General features: G+C 46.9%; 1 protein-coding gene and 1 long non-coding RNA gene across 3 annotated transcripts in view; both read right to left on the reverse strand.

Annotated features, from left to right (window-relative positions):
- The window catches only part of LOC118380847 (MOB kinase activator 3B), a 63,324-nt gene that overhangs the window by 29,819 nt on the left and 14,397 nt on the right, over nt 1-19,108 (reverse strand). For both annotated transcript variants that reach the window (XM_052524755.1, XM_052524753.1), the window contains exon 2: nt 956-1,558. In XM_052524755.1, coding sequence (XP_052380715.1) covers nt 956-1,373 — 418 coding nt within the window. In that variant the 5' untranslated portion in view covers nt 1,374-1,558. The remainder of the gene's footprint in view (nt 1-955; nt 1,559-19,108) is intronic.
- On the reverse strand, nt 2,458-3,352 carry LOC127931616 (uncharacterized). The gene is made up of 3 exons (XR_008141937.1): nt 3,229-3,352; nt 2,993-3,141; nt 2,458-2,537 (listed from the first exon to the last, which is right to left on the reverse strand). It is a non-coding gene; the product is annotated as an uncharacterized LOC127931616 (long non-coding RNA).

Below are 19,108 nucleotides of genomic sequence, written 5' to 3' on the forward strand. Positions count from 1 at the left end.
TAGTGTGGTTTTCCACTTTAATTTTGAGTGTCACTCCAAATCCAGACCTCCATGGGTTGATACATTTGATTTCCATTGATAATTTGTGTGATTTTGTTGTCAGCACATTCAACTATGTAAAGAAAAAAGTATTTAATAAGAATATTTCATTCATTCAGATCTAGGATGTGTTATTTTAGTGTTCCCTTTATTTTTTTGAGCAGTATATATATATATATATATATATATATACACACACACACAATATATACATATATATATATATATATATTTATATATCTAATCCAGCCTAGTTTATTTCTATTTTTTCCATGAGAGCCGAAATACAACACGTAGATATGTAACTATAATCAGCTTGTACATAGGAGACGAGGAGACGAGGAGACGAGGAGACGAGGAGCTCACCCCCATCAACGTCAACAATTCAGGATTTGTGATCTTGTGACCTAAGCTGACATAAGTAGGATTTCACAGTCCGTTGGATGCTACAGGGTTTAACAAGTGAGATCAGTGTTTTCTAGCAGCAATCTACTTAGTCTGCGGCTGAAATAGCACCTTATTCCCTAACCAGGGCTCCTTAGTGATTGTCGTGGTAACCCACTCAGTTAGAGCAGGTTGGATAAGTGCAAGGTCAGAGGTTATAGGTCAGGGTTGTTAGAGGTTCTATCCAATTAGCATCCACCTCTATTTGAACAGTATTTCTGTTGTCTTGTTTATAGAGATCTACAGAGGAACGCTGACAGTCAAAGGGTTGGGGATATATTTGTAATAGAGACCAAGAGGGTTCTGCCTCTTGCTCAGTACAGTAGGGTTAAACATTTCCAGGTTGGACGATTTCCATTACAGTTAAAATTCCCTGCTGATTGCAGAAATCCTCTAGCCCGGAATTCAGAAAAAATGTTTTGTGGAAAGTTCAGGGATACTAATAATAAAGGCTCATAAGTGTAGTACTCACCCATGCTGGTGGGGAAGATATCCTCATTGTTGATCTGGACCTCTATCCAGTCCATCAGCAAGTTCATGTACTTGGGAGCCGGTAGAGCCGTTGGTTTCTTGTACTTGTGATCGTCCTGCCATCGGTACTCATACCTAGGACCTCCGGACATGACCGGACAACTCTTCTCCGTGCAGAACTCACACACCGTCCCGTAGATGAGGTTGATTCGGTTGAAGAAGTCCACCACGTGTACTGCCACCCAGTCGTTCAGATCCTCCCCGTGGGGCAGAGCAACCGCCGCCCTCAGGTCAACTCCGGAGCTTAGCGATGCCTGGGCCTTCTTATGCAGCTCGAAACGCTGCGTCCCCGGCTCAAACTTACGCTTGGGCCGGAAGGTCTTGTCCTTGTTGAAGACCTGCTTCAGGGTGATGGACATGTCGCCTAGGATGGGGGCTAGGACCGTGGCGAGAGGGGAGAGGGACAGCAGAGAGGAGGGGAACAGTGGAGGTTTGTCAGCAGACCGTGTTGCGGGGGAAGGGACCCCTGGGAGGAATCGACGGTACCAATAGTCACTTCTGGAGGAGCAGGTAGATGAGAAGTAGACGAAGAAACGGTGGGTTCCTGTGAACAAAACACAAACAATAAAATGTTTTAAAAAACATCTTTAAAGTTACATGTGACCATTTCTTACATACCTGAAACAATGACCTTCTATTTCCTACACACCTGAAAAAATGACCTTCTATTTCCTACACACCTGAAACAATGACCTTCTATTTCCTACACACCTGAAACAATGACCTTCTATTTCCTACACACCTGAAAAAAATGTCCTTCTATTTCCTACACACCTGAAACAATGACCTTCTATTTCCTACACACCTGAAACAATGACCTTCTATTTCCTACATACCTGAAACAATGACCTTCTATTTCCTACATACCTGAAAAAATGACCTTCTATTTCCTACATACCTGAAACAAAGACCTTCTATTTCCTACACACCTGAAACAATGACCTTCTATTTCCTACACACCTGAAAAAATGTCCTTCTATTTCCTACACACCTGAAAAAATGTCCTATTTCCTACACACCTGAAAAAATGACCTTCTATTTCTTACACACCTGAAAAAATGTCCTATTTCCTACACACCTGAAAAAAATGTCCTATTTCCTACACACCTGAAAAAATGTCCTATTTCCTACACACCTGAAACAATGACCTTCTATTTCTTACACACCTGAAAAAATGTCCTATTTCCTACACACCTGAAAAAATGACCTTCTATTTCCTACACACCTGAAAAAATGTCCTATTTCCTACACACCTGAAAAAATGTCCTATTTCCTACACACCTGAAAAAATGTCATATTTCCTACACACCTGAAACAATGACCTTCTATTTCTTACACACCTGAAAAAATGACCTTCTATTTCCTACACACCTGAAAAAATGTCCTTCTATTTCTTACACACCTGAAAAAATGTCCTTCTATTTCTTACACACCTGAAAAAATGTCCTATTTCCTACACACCTGAAACAATGACCTTCTATTTCCTACACACCTGAAACAATGACCTTCTATTTCCTACACACCTGAAACAATGACCTTCTATTTCCTACACACCTGAAACAATGACCTTCTATTTCCTACATACCTGAAACAAAGACCTTCTATTTCCTACACACCTGAAACAATGACCTTCTATTTCCTACACACCTGAAACAATGACCTTCTATTTCCTACACACCTGAAACAATGACCTTCTATTTCCTACACACCTGAAAAATGACCTTCTATTTCCTACACACCTGAAAAAATGTCCTATTTCCTACACACCTGAAACAATGACCTTCTATTTCCTACATACCTGAAACAATGACCTTCTATTTCCTACACACCTGAAACAATGACCTTCTATTTCCTACACACCTGAAAAAATGTCATATTTCCTACACACCTGAAACAATGACCTTCTATTTCTTACACACCTGAAAAAATGACCTTCTATTTCCTACACACCTGAAAAAATGTCCTATTTCCTACACACCTGAAAAAATGTCCTTCTATTTCTTACACACCTGAAAAAATGTCCTATTTCCTACACACCTGAAAAAATGTCCTATTTCCTACACACCTGAAACAATGACCTTCTATTTCCTACACACCTGAAACAATGACCTTCTATTTCCTACACACCTGAAAAAATGTCCTTCTATTTCTTACACACCTGAAAAAATGTCCTATTTCCTACACACCTGAAAAAATGTCCTATTTCCTACACACCTGAAACAATGACCTTCTATTTCCTACACACCTGAAACAATGACCTTCTATTTCCTACACACCTGAAACAATGACCTTCTATTTCCTACACACCTGAAACAATGACCTTCTATTTCCTACACACCTGAAACAATGACCTTCTATTTCCTACATACCTGAAACAAAGACCTTCTATTTCCTACACACCTGAAAAAATGTCCTTCTATTTCTTACACACCTGAAAAAATGTCCTATTTCCTACACACCTGAAAAAATGTCCTATTTCCTACACACCTGAAAAACTTACCTTCTATTTCCTACACACCTGAAACAATGACCTTCTATTTCCTACACACCTGAAAAACTTACCTTCTATTTCCTACACACGATATGATTCAAAAAATGATATTGTGATGTGCGAGTGCTTTTCACATCCAAACCCCCCTCCAAAAAAACCCCCCAACAACAACCAAGCAAAGACAAATGTTTAAAAGACACACTGTCAGTGTATCTCCCACTAATCTAAACTCCTAATCCACTGAATGTGGGAATCAGACAACACAACAGGGAGTTCCTTTACTAAGCTGATATCATCGTGTTTAGACAGGTTCGTAGTGAAAGGTTCCATTACTTTCCTTTGAGTCGTGACTTTTGATAGCATCATTCTGGCAGTGTATCAGTGGATGTGTTGAGGCGAAGCTTGAAGCTTTCTCTTTCTCTCTTTGTCAGTGGACAAAACAGGCCTGAACCACAGAACAATTGTGTGCAAATGTTAAATCTACGTTTGCATCCCAAATGGTAACCAAAGAGTAATACACTATATAAGGAATAGGACTCTGGTAAAGGGGAATACATTATATAGGGAATAGGACTCTGGTAAAGAGGAATACATTGTAAAGGGAATATGACTCTGGTAAGTAAAGAGGAATATATTATATAGGGAATAGGACTCTGGTAAAGAGGAATACATTATATAGGGAATAGGACTCTGGTAAAGAGGAATATATTATATAGGGAATAGGACTCTGGTAAAGAGGAATACATTATATAGGGAATAGGTCTCTGGTAAAGAGGAATACATTATATAGGGAATAGGACTCTGGTAAAGAGGAATACATTATAAAGGGAATAGGACTCTGGTAAAGAGGAATACATTATATAGGGAATAGGACTCTGGTAAAGAGGAATACATTATATAGGGAATAGGACTCTGGTAAAGAGGAATACATTATATAGGGAATAGGACTCTGGTAAAGAGGAATACATTATATAGGGAATAGGACACTGGTAAAGAGGAATATATTATATAGGGAATAGGACTCTGGTAAAGAGGAATATATTATATAGGGAATAGGACTCTGGTAAAGAGGAATACATTATATAGGGAATAGGTCTCTGGTAAAGAGGAATACATTATATAGGGAATAGGTCTCTGGTAAAGAGGAATACATTATATAGGGAATAGGACTCTGGTAAAGAGGAATACATTATAAAGGGAATAGGACTCTGGTAAAGAGGAATACATTATATAGCGAATAGGACACTGGTAAAGAGGAATATATTATATAGGGAATAGGACTCTGGTAAAGAGGAATATATTATATAGGGAATAGGACTCTGGTAAAGAGGAATATATTATATAGGGAATAGGCAGCCTTTTGGGTTTCTGTTGACTGATATCTGCACTCAGATCTTGTCCTAACTGTAACCCAGCAGCTTGTCCTAACTGTAACCCAGCAGCTTGTCCTAACTGTAAACCAGCAGCTTGTCCTAACTGTAACCCAGCAGCTTGTCCTAACTGTAACCCAGCAGCTTGTCCTAACTGTAACCCAGCAGCTTGTCCTAACTGTAACCCAGCAGCTTGTCCTAACCCAGCAGCTTGTCCTAACCCAGCAGCTTGTCCTAACTGTAAACCAGCAGCTTGTCCTAACTGTAACCCAGCAGCTTGTCCTAACCCAGCAGCTTGTCCTAACCCAGCAGCTTGTCCTAACTGTAACCCAGCAGCTTGTCCTAACTGTAACCCAGCAGCTTGTCCTAACCCAGCAGCTTGTCCTAACCCAGCAGCTTGTCCTAACTGTAACCCAACAGCTTGTCCTAACTGTAACCCAGCAGCTTGTCCTAACTGTAACCCAGCAGCTTGTCCTAACCCAGCAGCTTGTCCTAACCCAGCAGCTTGTCCTAACTGTAACCCAGCAGCTTGTCCTAACTGTAACCCAGCAGCTTGTCCTAACCCAGCAGCTTGTGCTAACTGTAACCCAGCAGCTTGTCCTAACTGTAACCCAGCAGCTTGTCCTAACTGTAACCCAGCAGCTTGTCCTAACCCAGCAGCTTGTCCTAACCCAGCAGCTTGTCCTAACTGTAACCCAGCAGCTTGTCCTAACCCAGCAGCTTGTCAGCAGCTTGTCCTAACCCAGCAGCTTGTCCTAACTGTAACCCAGCAGCTTGTCCTAACTGTAATCCAGCAGCTTGTCCTAACCCAGCAGCTTGTCCTAACTGTAAACCAGCAGCTTGTCCTAACTGTAACCCAGCAGCTTGTCCTAACCCAGCAGCTTGTCCTAACTGTAAACCAGCAGCTTGTCCTAACTGTAACCCAGCAGCTTGTCCTAACTGTAACCCAGCAGCTTGTCCTAACCCAGGAGCTTGTCCGAACTGTAAACCAGCAGCTTGTCCTAACTGTAACCCAGCAGCTTGTCCTAACCCAGCAGCTTGTCCTAACTGTAACCCAACAGCTTGTCCTAACTGTAACCCAGCAGCTTGTCCTAACTGTAAACCAGCAGCTTGTCCTAACTGTAACCCAGCAGCTTGTCCTAACCCAGCAGCTTGTCCTAACCCAGCAGCTTGTCCTAACCCAGCAGCTTGTCCTAACTGTAACCCAGCAGCTTGTCCTAACCCAGCAGCTTGTCCTAACCCAGCAGCTTGTCCTAACCCAGCAGTTTGTCCTAACTGTAACCCAGCAGCTTGTCCTAACCCAGCAGCTTGTCCTAACCCAGCAGCTTGTCCTAACCCTAACCCAGCAGCTTGTCCTAACCCAGCAGCTTGTCCTAACCCTAACCCAGCAGTTTGTCCTAACCCAGCAGCTTGTCCTAACCCAGCAGCTTGTCCTAACCCAGCAGCTTGTCCTCACCCAGCAGCTTGTCCTAACCCAGCAGCTTGTCCTAACCCAGCAGCTTGTCCTAACCCAGCAGCTTGTCCTAACCCAGCAGCTTGTCCTAACCCAGCAGCTTGTCCTAACCCTAACCCAGCAGCTTGTCCTAACCCAGCAGCTTGTCCTAACCCAGCAGCTTGTCCTAACCCAGCAGCTTGCCCTAACCCAGCAGCTCGTCCTAACCCAGCAGCTTGTCCTAACCCAGCAGCTTGCCCTAACCCAGCAGCTTGTCCTAACCCTAACCCAGCAGCTTGTCCTAACCCAGCAGCTTGTCCTAACCCAGCAGCTTGTCCTAACCCTAACCCAGCAGCTTGTCCTAACCCAGCAGCTTGTCCTAACCCTAACCCAGCAGCTTGTCCTAACCCAGCAGCTTGTCCTAACCCAGCAGCTTGTCCTAACCCAGTAGCATGATGGATGACTCTGTGATGATGTGTAAAGAGAGGCTGTTCTAACCCGAGACCTGTCAAGTCCTCAGAACTCAGGTTACGATCCAAAGTGTCTCCTTTTCCGATATCGTGCACAAAATGTAGGATCAAAAATAGTGAACTATATAGGGAATAGGGTGCCAATTGGGATGCACACGGTGTAAAGAAAGGTTGTTTAGAGACCACTATGATGACACCAAATGATGACCACCAATCACTGACCACGATGATGACCGCCAATCAGAGATCACTATCAAGACACACCAAATGATGACCACCAATCACAGACCACTATGACGACACACACAATGACCACCAATCACAGACCACTATGATGACAACACCAAATGATGACCACCAATCAGAGACCACAATGATGAAACACCAAATGCATTTGATGGATCCATTTTGTCTTCTTCTAATACCTCTTCAGGGGAAGGTACTCCAAAAGTAACTGAATGTAATCAGATTATGTTACTGTCACACCCTGATCTGTGTCACCTGTCCTTGTCTCCACCCCCCCCCTCCAGGTGTCGCTCATCTTCCCCATTATCCCCGGTGCATTTATACCTGTGTTTTCTGTTTGTCCAGTTCGTCTTGTTTGTCAAGTCAACCAGCGTTTTTGTTCTCAGCTCCTGCTTTTTCCAGTCTCTCCTTTTTCTCGCCCTCCTGGTTTTGACCCTTGCCTGTCCTGACTCTGAGCCCGCCTGCTTGACCACTCTGCCTGCCGACCTGTCCCTTTGCCCCAGCTCTGGATTGTTGACCTCTGCCTACCCTGACCCTGACTGCCGTCCAGTACCGCTGCCCCACCTCTGGTTTACTGACCCCTGCCTGCCTTGACCTGTCTATTGCCCGCCCCTGTTGGAATATTAAACCATTGTCAATTCGACGTGTCTGCATCTGGGTTTTAACTTGATTCCAGATTATGTGAACTGGCCATGACTGACCCAGCAGACCTGGGCCAGCTGCACAATGTCATCTCCCCTCAAGAATCCACCATCGGTATGCACAACGAAATGCTTCATGGCCTTGTGGAGGGGGTCCAAACGTTGGCTGAACGCTATGACTGGGCATTGGACAATTAGCTGGAGCTAATCCAGGACTCCAGGACTCCCGCAGTGCAGATGATTACGCTGTGGATTTCTGCACGTTGGCAGCGGAGAGTGATTGGAATCAAGAGGCACTGTTCTATATGTTCCTGCACGGCGTCTCGGATGAGGTCAAGGACGAGCTTGCAGCCCGGGAGTTACCGACAGAGCTTGATTCCCTCATCGCTTTGACCATCCGTATCGATGGGCGATTATTTGATTTGATTTGAACTCCAGGCAAGCCAGATGGGCCCTGCTGTTCACACGGTTCAACTTCTCCCTCTCGTACCGGCCGGGATCCAAGAATGTAAAGCCGGATGCAGTGTCCCGCCGCTATAGCCCCACAGGTACCACCCCGGAGCCGAGACCATCCTTCCCACCTCGTGCCTGGTAACGGCACTCAGCTGGGATACAGGTCTGGGAGGCGCAGCGGTCCCAGCCGAACCCTGGGTGGGGCCCTGACAATAGGATGTTTGTGCCTGATGCTGTCCTCTCTGCGATCCTGGAGTGGGCCCATTCCTCCAGGCTTGCCTGCCACCTGTCGGACCCTGACCTTTGGCCACTTTTGGTGGCCTACTATTGGTCCCCGCGTTTGTCTGCACGGTCGGTGCTCAGAATAAGACTCCTTGGCAAGCTCCCGCTGGTCTTCTGCAACCACTACCTGTCCCTGACCGACTCTGGTCCCACGTAGCCCTGGATTTCGTCACGGGTCTCCCCACGTCTGGGGGAAACACTTCCATCCTGACTGTGGTCGATCGGTTTTCCAAGGCCGCTCACTTCATTCCTCTCCCCAAACTACTCTCGGCCAAGGAGACGGCCCAGCTCATGGTGCAGCACGTCTTCCGGATCCATGGACTGCCCGTGGACATGGTCTCCGACCGGGGGCCTCAGTTCTGATCCCAGTTCTGGAAGGCATTCTGGACCCTCATTGGGTCATCGGCCAGCCTGTTCTCTGGGTTCCATCCAGAGTCCAATGGCCAGTCGGAGCGAGCCAACCAGGATCTTGAGACTACTCTGAGCCTGTTCATTCCTTAATGACTGTGGAGTCAGAGTCTGTTCATTCCTTAATGACTGTGGAGTCAGAGTCTGTTCATTCCTTAATGACTGTGGAGTCAGAGTCTGTTCATTCCTTAATGACTGTGGAGTCAGAGTCTGCTCATTCCTTAATGACTGTGGAGTCAGAGTCTGTTCATTCCTTAATGACTGTGGAGTCAGAGCCTGTTCATTCCTTAATGACTGTGGAGTCAGAGTCTGTTCATTCCTTAATGACTGTGGAGTCAGAGTCTGTTCATTCCTTAATGACTGTGGAGTCAGAGTCTGTTCATTCCTTAATGACTGTGGAGTCAGAGTCTGTTCATTCCTTAATGACTGTGGAGTCAGAGTCTGTTCATTCCTTAATGACTGTGGAGTCAGAGTCTGTTCATTCCTTAATGACTGTGGAGTCAGAGTCTGTTCATTCCTTAATGACTGTGGAGTCAGAGTCTGTTCATTCCTTAATGACTGTGGAGTCAGAGTCTGTTCATTCCTTAATGACTGTGGAGTCAGAGTCTGTTCATTCCTTAATGACTGTGGAGTCAGAGTCTGCCAAATTCTCTAAAATGACGTTGGAGGCGGGTTATGGTGGAGAAATTAACATTCAATTATATGGCAACAGCTCTGGTGGACATTCCTGCAGTCCCCAGCACAAGGTGCACCTGTGTAATGATCATGCTGTTTTAATCAACGTCTTGATATGCCACACCTGTCAGCTGAATGGATTATCTTGGCTAAGGATAAATGCTCACTGATTTCTGAACAACATTTTAGAGAAATAAGCTTTTTTGTGCTGATGAAACATTTCTGGGATTTCAGCTCATGAAACATAGGACCAACACTTAACATGTTGCGTTTATATTTTTGTTCAGTATAGAACCAGATAACGCCGTCATCAAACAGGCAGAATGTGACTGTCTCAAAGACAGAAGGCACATTAGAATCAGGCGTATGGTAACCGCTTCATGTTCAATATTTGAATGCTTAATTTAGAGTTAAATATTTGTGATCGTAGCTAAGTGTTCTCTGATCTGGATATTTCATTACACTGTTAAACCTCCCCATGTTAAACCTGCTAAGTCTACAAACCTGCTAGAGTCTACACACGTGCACCTGTTAAACCTGCTATCATGCACGTGTTAAACCTTAATCTAACGTGTTAAACCTTGATATGCCTGCTACTACACTGTTAAACCTTCTAGAGTCTACACACGTGTTAAACCTGCTAGAGTTACACACATGTTAAACCTGCTAGAGTCTACACACGTGTTAAACCTGCTAGAGTCTACACATGTTAAACCTGAGAGTCTACAAATGCTCTACCTGCTATTCTACACACGTGTTAAACCTGCTAGAGTCTACACACGTGTTAAACCTGCTAGAACAACATTGTTAAACCTGCTAGAGTCTACAAACCTGCTAATGTTAAACCTGCTTTTTGTTAAACCTGCTAGAACACATTTCTGGGATTTCAGCTCATGCTACATAGGAGTCAACACTGTTAAACCTGTTGAGTCTACACACGTGTTAAACCTTTGTTCAACCTGCTAGAGTCTACACACGTGTTAAACCTGCTAGAGTCTACACACGTGTTAAACCTGCTAGAGTCTACACACGTGTAACCTGCTAGAGTCTACACACGTGTTAAACCTGCTAGAGTCTACACACGTGTTAAACCTGCTAGAGTCTACACAGTGTTAAACCTGCTAGAGTCTATCACGTGTTAAACCTGCTAGAGTCTACACACGTGTTAAACCTGTCTCAATAGTCTGAATGGCTACATTTAGAGAGTCTAAATATCTTGTGTTAAACCGCTATGTTCAATATTTAAACCTGCTAGAGTCTACAATTTAAACCTGAGTTACAACGTGTTAAACCTGCTAGAGTCTACACACGTGTTAAACCTGCTAGAGTCTACACACGTGTTAAACCTGCTAGAGTCTACACACGTGTTAAACCTGCTAGAGTCTACACACATGTTAAACCTGCTAGAGTCTACACACGTGTTAAACCTGCTAGAGTCTACACACGTGTTAAACCTGCTAGAGTCTACACACGTGTTAAACCTGCTAGAGTCTACACACGTGTTAAACCTGCTAGAGTCTACACACGTGTTAAACCTGCTAGAGTCTACACACGTGTTAAACCTGCTAGAGTCTACACACGTGTTAAACCTGCTAGAGTCTAAACACCTGCTACTACACACGTGTTAAACCTGCTAGAGTCTACACACGTGTTAAACCTGCTAGAGTCTACACACAAACGTGTTAAACCTGCTAGAGTCTACACACACGTGTTAAACCTGCTAGAGTCTACACACACATGTTAAACCTGCTAGAGTCTACACACATGTTAAACCTGCTAGAGTCTACACACGTGTTAAACCTGCTAGAGTCTACACACATGTTAAACCTGCTAGAGTCTACACACATGTTAAACCTGCTAGAGTCTACACACATGTTAAACCTGCTAGAGTCTACACACATGTTAAACCTGCTAGAGTCTACACACATGTTAAACCTGCTAGAGTCTACACACATGTTAAACCTGCTAGAGTCTACACACATGTTAAACCTGCTAGAGTCTTTTGGGAAAACATATAGAACTGGAGGTAATACTGATGATGATGATGATGATGATGATGTAGTAGTAAAACACTAAACCACAGGGGTAGTACCTCTACATAGCGCTGAGTGAACGATGATTAAACTCCCGGTCTCTCTGGATCTAGACCTGTGATTGGTCCAACTGAAAAGTCCAGGGCAGTGACCGTGGATTTACTGTGAGGATTATTAACAATGAAAATCTTCATTTGTAGCTCTTTAATTCACACCGGTGTCATCGTGCATTCCACTGGGGACTGGCCGTATCAGCGCCCAGTCCGTTTGCTGTCCTTCCACTGCCTCGGATCACGACAACGATAAGTCCTCAGCAATCAACAGATGGGGCGTTTAGAACATGTATTATAAATCCATCTGGTCTCGATTGAAATGACGCGAGGAATCAACACGTGATTTTTTTTTAATGAGCTTTTCTCACAGCGTACAACAACAATAAATGCTGTTTGCTTTGTAGATAGAAGATTACATCTGCAATGCAAGTGTGTTGAAAAGGCCTGGCAAGTAAACAATTACATGGGTACTAAAGAACATTATCGTGCACTGCATAAAGGCTCTTATTAAAGGGTTCTGCCTGAGCTCTTAAGGGCCCCACACAGTCTCAGATCCTCAACACGGTCCGTAGCGCCGTGTGAATAGGCGGTGAAATCACTGTGGAGAGCCCTTTTAAGTTTTCTTGGAGAACTCTGGCCCGATAAAGAATATTTGAGTTAAGTGTGGGGTTCCTGGCGTGGCATCTACGGTTCTTCAGAATTCAAAAAGTTTGATTCAAGGATTTTTCTGTATTTAAAAAAAAAAAATGTTTTCTACATTGTATAAAAATGGTGAAGACATCAAAACAAGCACTATGATAAAACTGGCTCTCATGAGGACCCCACAGGAAAGGAAGACCCAGAGTTCCCTGTCTCTCATGAGGACCCCCACAGGAAAGGAAGACCCAGAGTTCCCTGTCTCTCATGAGGACCCCCACAGGAAAGGAAGACCCAGAGTTACCTGTCTCTCATGAGGACCCCCACAGGAAAGGAAGACCCAGAGTTACCTGTCTCTCATGAGGACCCCCACAGGAAAGGAAGACCCAGAGTTACCTGTCTCTCATGAGGACCCCCACAGGAAAGGAAGACCCAGAGTTCCCTGTGTCTCATGAGGACCCCCACAGGAAAGGAAGACCCAGAGTTACCTGTCTCTCATGAGGACCCCCACAGGAAAGGAAGACCCAGAGTTCCCTGTCTCTCATGATGACCCCCACAGGAAAGGAAGACCCAGAGTTACCTGTCTCTCATGAGGACCCCCACAGGAAAGGAAGACCCAGAGTTCCCTGTCTCTCATGATGACCCCCACAGGAAAGGAAGACCCAGAGTTACCTGTCTCTCATGAGGACCCCCACAGGAAAGGAAGACCCAGAGTTACCTGTCTCTCATGAGGACCCCCACAGGAAAGGAAGACCCAGAGTTCCCTGTCTCTCATGAGGACCCCCACAGGAAAGGAAGACCCAGAGTTCCCTGTCTCTCATGAGGACCCCCACAGGAAAGGAAGACCCAGAGTTCCCTGTCTCTCATGAGGACCCCCACAGGAAAGGAAGACCCAGAGTTCCCTGTCTCTCATGAGGACCCCCACAGGAAAGGAAGACCCAGAGTTACCTGTCTCTCATGAGGACCCCCATAGGAAAGGAAGACCCAGAGTTACCTGTCTCTCATGAGGACCCCCACAGGAAAGGAAGACCCAGAGTTCCCTGTCTCTCATGAGGACCCCCACAGGAAAGGAAGACCCAGAGTTCCCTGTCTCTCATGAGGACCCCCACAGGAAAGGAAGACCCAGAGTTACCTGTCTCTCATGAGGACCCCCACAGGAAAGGAAGACCCAGAGTTACCTGTCTCTCATGAGGACCCCCACAGGAAAGGAAGACCCAGAGTTCCCTGTCTCTCATGAGGACCCCCACAGGAAAGGAAGACCCAGAGTTACCTGTCTCTCATGAGGACCCCCACAGGAAAGGAAGACCCAGAGTTACCTGTCTCTCATGAGGACCCCCACAGGAAAGGAAGACCCAGAGTTCCCTGTCTCTCATGAGGACCCCCACAGGAAAGGAAGACCCAGAGTTACCTGTCTCTCATGAGGACCCCCCACAGGAAAGGAAGACCCAGAGTTACCTGTCTCTCATGAGGACCCCCACAGGAAAGGAAGACCCAGAGTTCCCTGTCTCTCATGAGGACCCCCACAGGAAAGGAAGACCCAGAGTTCTGTCTGTCCCCCACAGGAAAGGAAGACCCAGAGTTACCTCTCTCATGAGGACCCCCACAGGAAAGGAAGACCCAGAGTTCCCTGTCTCTCATGAGGACCCCCACAGGAAAGGAAGACCCAGAGTTACCTGTCTCTCATGAGGACCCCCACAGGAAAGGAAGACCCAGAGTTCCCTGTCTCTCATGATGACCCCCACAGGAAAGGAAGACCCAGAGTTCCTGTCTCTCATGAGGACCCCCACAGGAAAGGAAGACCCAGAGTTCCTGTCTCTCATGAGGACCCCCACAGGAAAGGAAGACCCAGAGTTCCTGTCTCTCATGAGGACCCCCACAGGAAAGGAAGACCCAGAGTTCCCTGTCTCTCATGAGGACCCCCACAGGAAAGGAAGACCCAGAGTTACCTGTCTCTCATGAGGACCCCCACAGGAAAGGAAGACCCAGAGTTCCTGTCTCTCATGATGACCCCCACAGGAAAGGAAGACCCAGAGTTACCTGTCTCTCATGAGGACCCCACAGGAAAGGAAGACCCAGAGTTCCCTGTCTCTCATGAGGACCCCCACAGGAAAGGAAGACCCAGAGTTACCTGTCTCTCATGAGGACCCCCACAGGAAAGGAAGACCCAGAGTTACCTGTCTCTCATGAGGACCCCCACAGGAAAGGAAGACCCAGAGTTCCCTGTCTCTCATGAGGACCCCCACAGGAAAGGAAGACCCAGAGTTCCTGTCTCTCCTGAGGACCCCCACAGGAAAGGAAGACCCAGAGTTCCCTGTCTCTCATGAGGACCCCCACAGGAAAGGAAGACCCAGAGTTACCTGTCTCTCATGAGGACCCCCACAGGAAAGGAAGACCCAGAGTTACCTGTCTCTCATGAGGACCCCCACAGGAAAGGAAGACCCAGAGTTACCTGTCTCTCATGAGGACCCCCACAGGAAAGGAAGACCCAGAGTTCCCTGTCTCTCATGAGGACCCCCACAGGAAAGGAAGACCCAGAGTTCCCTGTCTCTCATGAGGACCCCCACAGGAAAGGAAGACCCAGAGTTACCTGTCTCTCATGAGGACCCCCACAGGAAAGGAAGACCCAGAGTTACCTGTCTCTCATGAGGACCCCCACAGGAAAGGAAGACCCAGAGTTCCCTGTCTCTCATGAGGACCCCCACAGGAAAGGAAGACCCAGAGTTACCTGTCTCTCATGAGGACCCCCACAGGAAAGGAAGACCCAGAGTTACCTGTCTCTCATGAGGACCCCCACAGGAAAGGAAGACCCAGAGTTCCCTGTCTCTCATGAGGACCCCCACAGGAAAGGAAGACCCAGAGTTACCTGTCTCTCATGAGGACCCCCACAGGAAAGGAAGACCCAGAGTTACCTGTCTCTCATGAGGACCCCCACAGGAAAGGAAGACCCAGAGTTCCCTGTCTCTCATGAGGACCCCCACAGGAAAGGAAGACCCAGAGTTCCCTGTCTCTCATGAGGACCCCCACAGGAAAGGAAGACCCAGAGTTCCTGTCTCTCATGAGGACCCCCACAGGAAAGGAAGACCCAGAGTTCCCTGTCTCTCATGAGGACCCCCACAGGAAAGGAAGACCCAGAGTTACCTGTCTCTCATGAGGACCCCCACAGGAAAGGAAGACCCAGAGTTACCTGTCTCTCATGAGGACCCCCACAGGAAAGGAAGACCCAGAGTTCCCTGTCTCTCATGAGGACCCCCACAGGAAAGGAAGACCCAGAGTTCCCTGTCTCTCATGAGGACCCCCACAGGAAAGGAAGACCCAGAGTTACCTGTCTCTCATGAGGACCCCCACAGGAAAGGAAGACCCAGAGTTCCCTGTCTCTCATGAGGACCCCCACAGGAAAGGAAGACCCAGAGTTACCTGTCTCTCATGAGGACCCCCACAGGAAAGGAAGACCCAGAGTTCCCTGTCTCTCATGAGGACCCCCACAGGAAAGGAAGACCCAGAGTTACCTGTCTCTCATGAGGACCCCCACAGGAAAGGAAGACCCAGAGTTACCTGTCTCTCATGAGGACCCCCACAGGAAAGGAAGACCCAGAGTTCCCTGTCTCTCATGAGGACCCCCACAGGAAAGGAAGACCCAGAGTTCCCTGTCTCTCATGAGGACCCCCACAGGAAAGGAAGACCCAGAGTTCCCTGTCTCTCATGAGGACCCCCCACAGGAAAGGAAGACCCAGAGTTACCTGTCTCTCATGAGGACCCCCACAGGAAAGGAAGACCCAGAGTTACCTGTCTCTCATGAGGACCCCCACAGGAAAGGAAGACCCAGAGTTCCCTGTCTCTCATGAGGACCCCCACAGGAAAGGAAGACCCAGAGTTACCTGTCTCTCATGAGGACCCCCACAGGAAAGGAAGACCCAGAGTTACCTGTCTCTCATGAGGACCCCCACAGGAAAGGAAGACCCAGAGTTCCTGTCTCTCATGAGGACCCCCACAGGAAAGGAAGACCCAGAGTTACCTGTCTCTCATGAGGACCCCCACAGGAAAGGAAGACCCAGAGTTACCTGTCTCTCATGAGGACCCCCACAGGAAAGGAAGACCCAGAGTTCCTGTCTCTCATGAGGACCCCCACAGGAAAGGAAGACCCAGAGTTCCTGTCTCTCATGAGGACCCCCACAGGAAAGGAAGACCCAGAGTTACCTGTCTCTCATGAGGACCCCCACAGGAAAGGAAGACCCAGAGTTCCCTGTCTCTCATGAGGACCCCCACAGGAAAGGAAGACCCAGAGTTACCTGTCTCTCATGAGGACCCCCACAGGAAAGGAAGACCCAGAGTTACCTGTCTCTCATGAGGACCCCACAGGAAAGGAAGACCCAGAGTTCCCTGTCTCTCATGAGGACCCCACAGGAAAGGAAGACCCAGAGTTACCTGTCTCTCATGAGGACCCCCACAGGAAAGGAAGACCCAGAGTTACCTGTCTCTCATGAGGACCCCCACAGGAAAGGAAGACCCAGAGTTCCTGTCTCTCATGAGGACCCCCACAGGAAAGGAAGACCCAGAGTTACCTGTCTCTCATGAGGACCCCCACAGGAAAGGAAGACCCAGAGTTACCTGTCTCTCATGAGGACCCCCACAGGAAAGGAAGACCCAGAGTTCCCTGTCTCTCATGAGGACCCCCACAGGAAAGGAAGACCCAGAGTTACCTGTCTCTCATGAGGACCCCCACAGGAAAGGAAGACCCAGAGTTACCTGTCTCTCATGAGGACCCCAAGGAAAGGAAGACCCAGAGTTCCCTGTCTCTCATGAGGACCCCCACAGGAAAGGAAGACCCAGAGTTACCTGTCTCTCATGAGGACCCCACAGGAAAGGAAGACCCAGAGTTACCTGTCTCTCATGAGGACCCCCACAGGAAAGGAAGACCCAGAGTTCCCTGTCTCTCATGAGGACCCCCACAGGAAAGGAAGATCCAGAGTTACCTGTCTCTCATGAGGACCCCCACAGGAAAGGAAGACCCAGAGTTCCCTGTCTCTCATGAGGACCCCCACAGGAAAGGAAGACCCAGAGTTACCTGTCTCTCATGAGGACCCCCACAGGAAAGGAAGACCCAGAGTTCCCTGTCTCTCATGAGGACCCCCACAGGAAAGGAAGACCCAGAGTTCCCTGTCTCTCATGAGGACCCCCACAGGAAAGGAAGACCCAGAGTTACCTCTGATGCAGAGGATACGTTCATTAGAGTTACCAACCTACAAAAACTGCAGCCCAAATAAATGCTTCACAGAGTTCAAGTAACAGACACATCTCAACATCAACTGTTCAGAGGAGACTGGGTGAATCAGGCCTTCATGGTGGAATTGCTGCAAAGTAACCACTACTTAAGGACACCAATAATAAGAAGAGACTTGCTTGGGCCAAGAAACACGAGCAATGGACATTAGACCAGTGGAAATCTGTCCTTCGTTTTGATGAGTCCAAATTATAGATTTTTGGTTCCAACCGCCATGTCTTTGTGAGACGTAGAGTAGGTGAACGGATTATCTCCGCATGTGTGGTTCCCACCGTGAAGCATGGAGGAGGAGGTGTGATGGTGTGGGGGTGCTTTGCTGGTGACACTGTCAGTGATTTATTTAGAATTCAAGTCACACTTAACCAGCATGGCTACCACAGTATTCTGCAGCAATACACCGTCCCATCTGGTTTGGGCTTCGTGGGACTATCATTTGTTTTTCAACAGGACAATGACCCAACATAAGTCTGCGTTGAGATAATGACTTATCAATGACCCACAGCTCTACCGTTGTCTCGCTGAGTCGTCGTCATGCTTTAGTAAATGTACATTATACAAGGGCGTTTGGTAGACACAATACAAGTAGTAGAATCTATGTCCCTCTAACTGCCATGAATGCCTCTGCTGATCCTGCAGCAATCGTGTGCCTATCGACCAGATGTATGCTGTTAGCAATGAGGCGGTGTGCCCTAGTAGGAACCCCACTGTGTGCAGCTCACCCTGCACTAACATAAATAACATTAGCATATCTACTTCTGCTAAGCCTCCCAGTAAAAGCAATGAAAATAAGCAAGCATCCCAGAAAAGGGCTCAAAATAGCCCACGTTATAACATATGTAGCTTAAGAAACAAGGGTTCATGAAATGAATAACTTGCTAGTAACAGATGACATTCATACAGTGCCTTGCGAAAGTATTCGGCCCCCTTGAACTTTGCGACCTTTTGCCACATTTCAGGCTTCAAACATAAGGATATAAAACTGTATTTTTTTGTGAAGAATCAACAACAAGTGGGACACAATCATGAAGTGGAACGACATTTATTGGATATTTCAAACTTTTTTAACAAAAAAGACTGAAAAATTAGGCGTGCAAAATTATTCAGCCACTTTACTTTCAGTGCAGCAAACTCTCTCCAGAAGTTCAGTGAGGATCTCTGAATGATCCAATGTTGACCTAAATGACTAATGATGATAAATACAATCCACCTGTGTGTAATCAAGTCTCCGTATAAATGCACCTGCACTGTGATAGTCTCAGAGGTCCGTTAAAAGCGCAGAGAGCATCATGAAGAACAAGGAAGACACCAGGCAGGTCCAAGATACTGCTGTGAAGAAGTTTAAAGCCGGATTTGGATACAAAAAGATCCCCCAAGCTTTAAACATACCAAGGAGCACTGTGCAAGCGATAATATTGAAATGTAAGGAGTATCAGACCACTGCAAATCTACCAAGACCTGGCCATCCCTCTAAACTTTCAGCTCATACAAGGAGAAGACTGATCAGAGATGCAGCCAAGAGGCCCAAGAGAACTGCAGAGATCTACAGCTGAGGGGGGAGACTCTGTCCATAGGACAACAATAAGTCGTATATTTCACAAATCTGGCCTTTATGGAAGAGTGGAAGAG

Source organism: Oncorhynchus keta, chromosome 9 (assembly GCF_023373465.1).
Source record: "Oncorhynchus keta strain PuntledgeMale-10-30-2019 chromosome 9, Oket_V2, whole genome shotgun sequence".
In the NCBI taxonomy this organism is placed as follows: domain Eukaryota; kingdom Metazoa; phylum Chordata; class Actinopteri; order Salmoniformes; family Salmonidae; genus Oncorhynchus; species Oncorhynchus keta.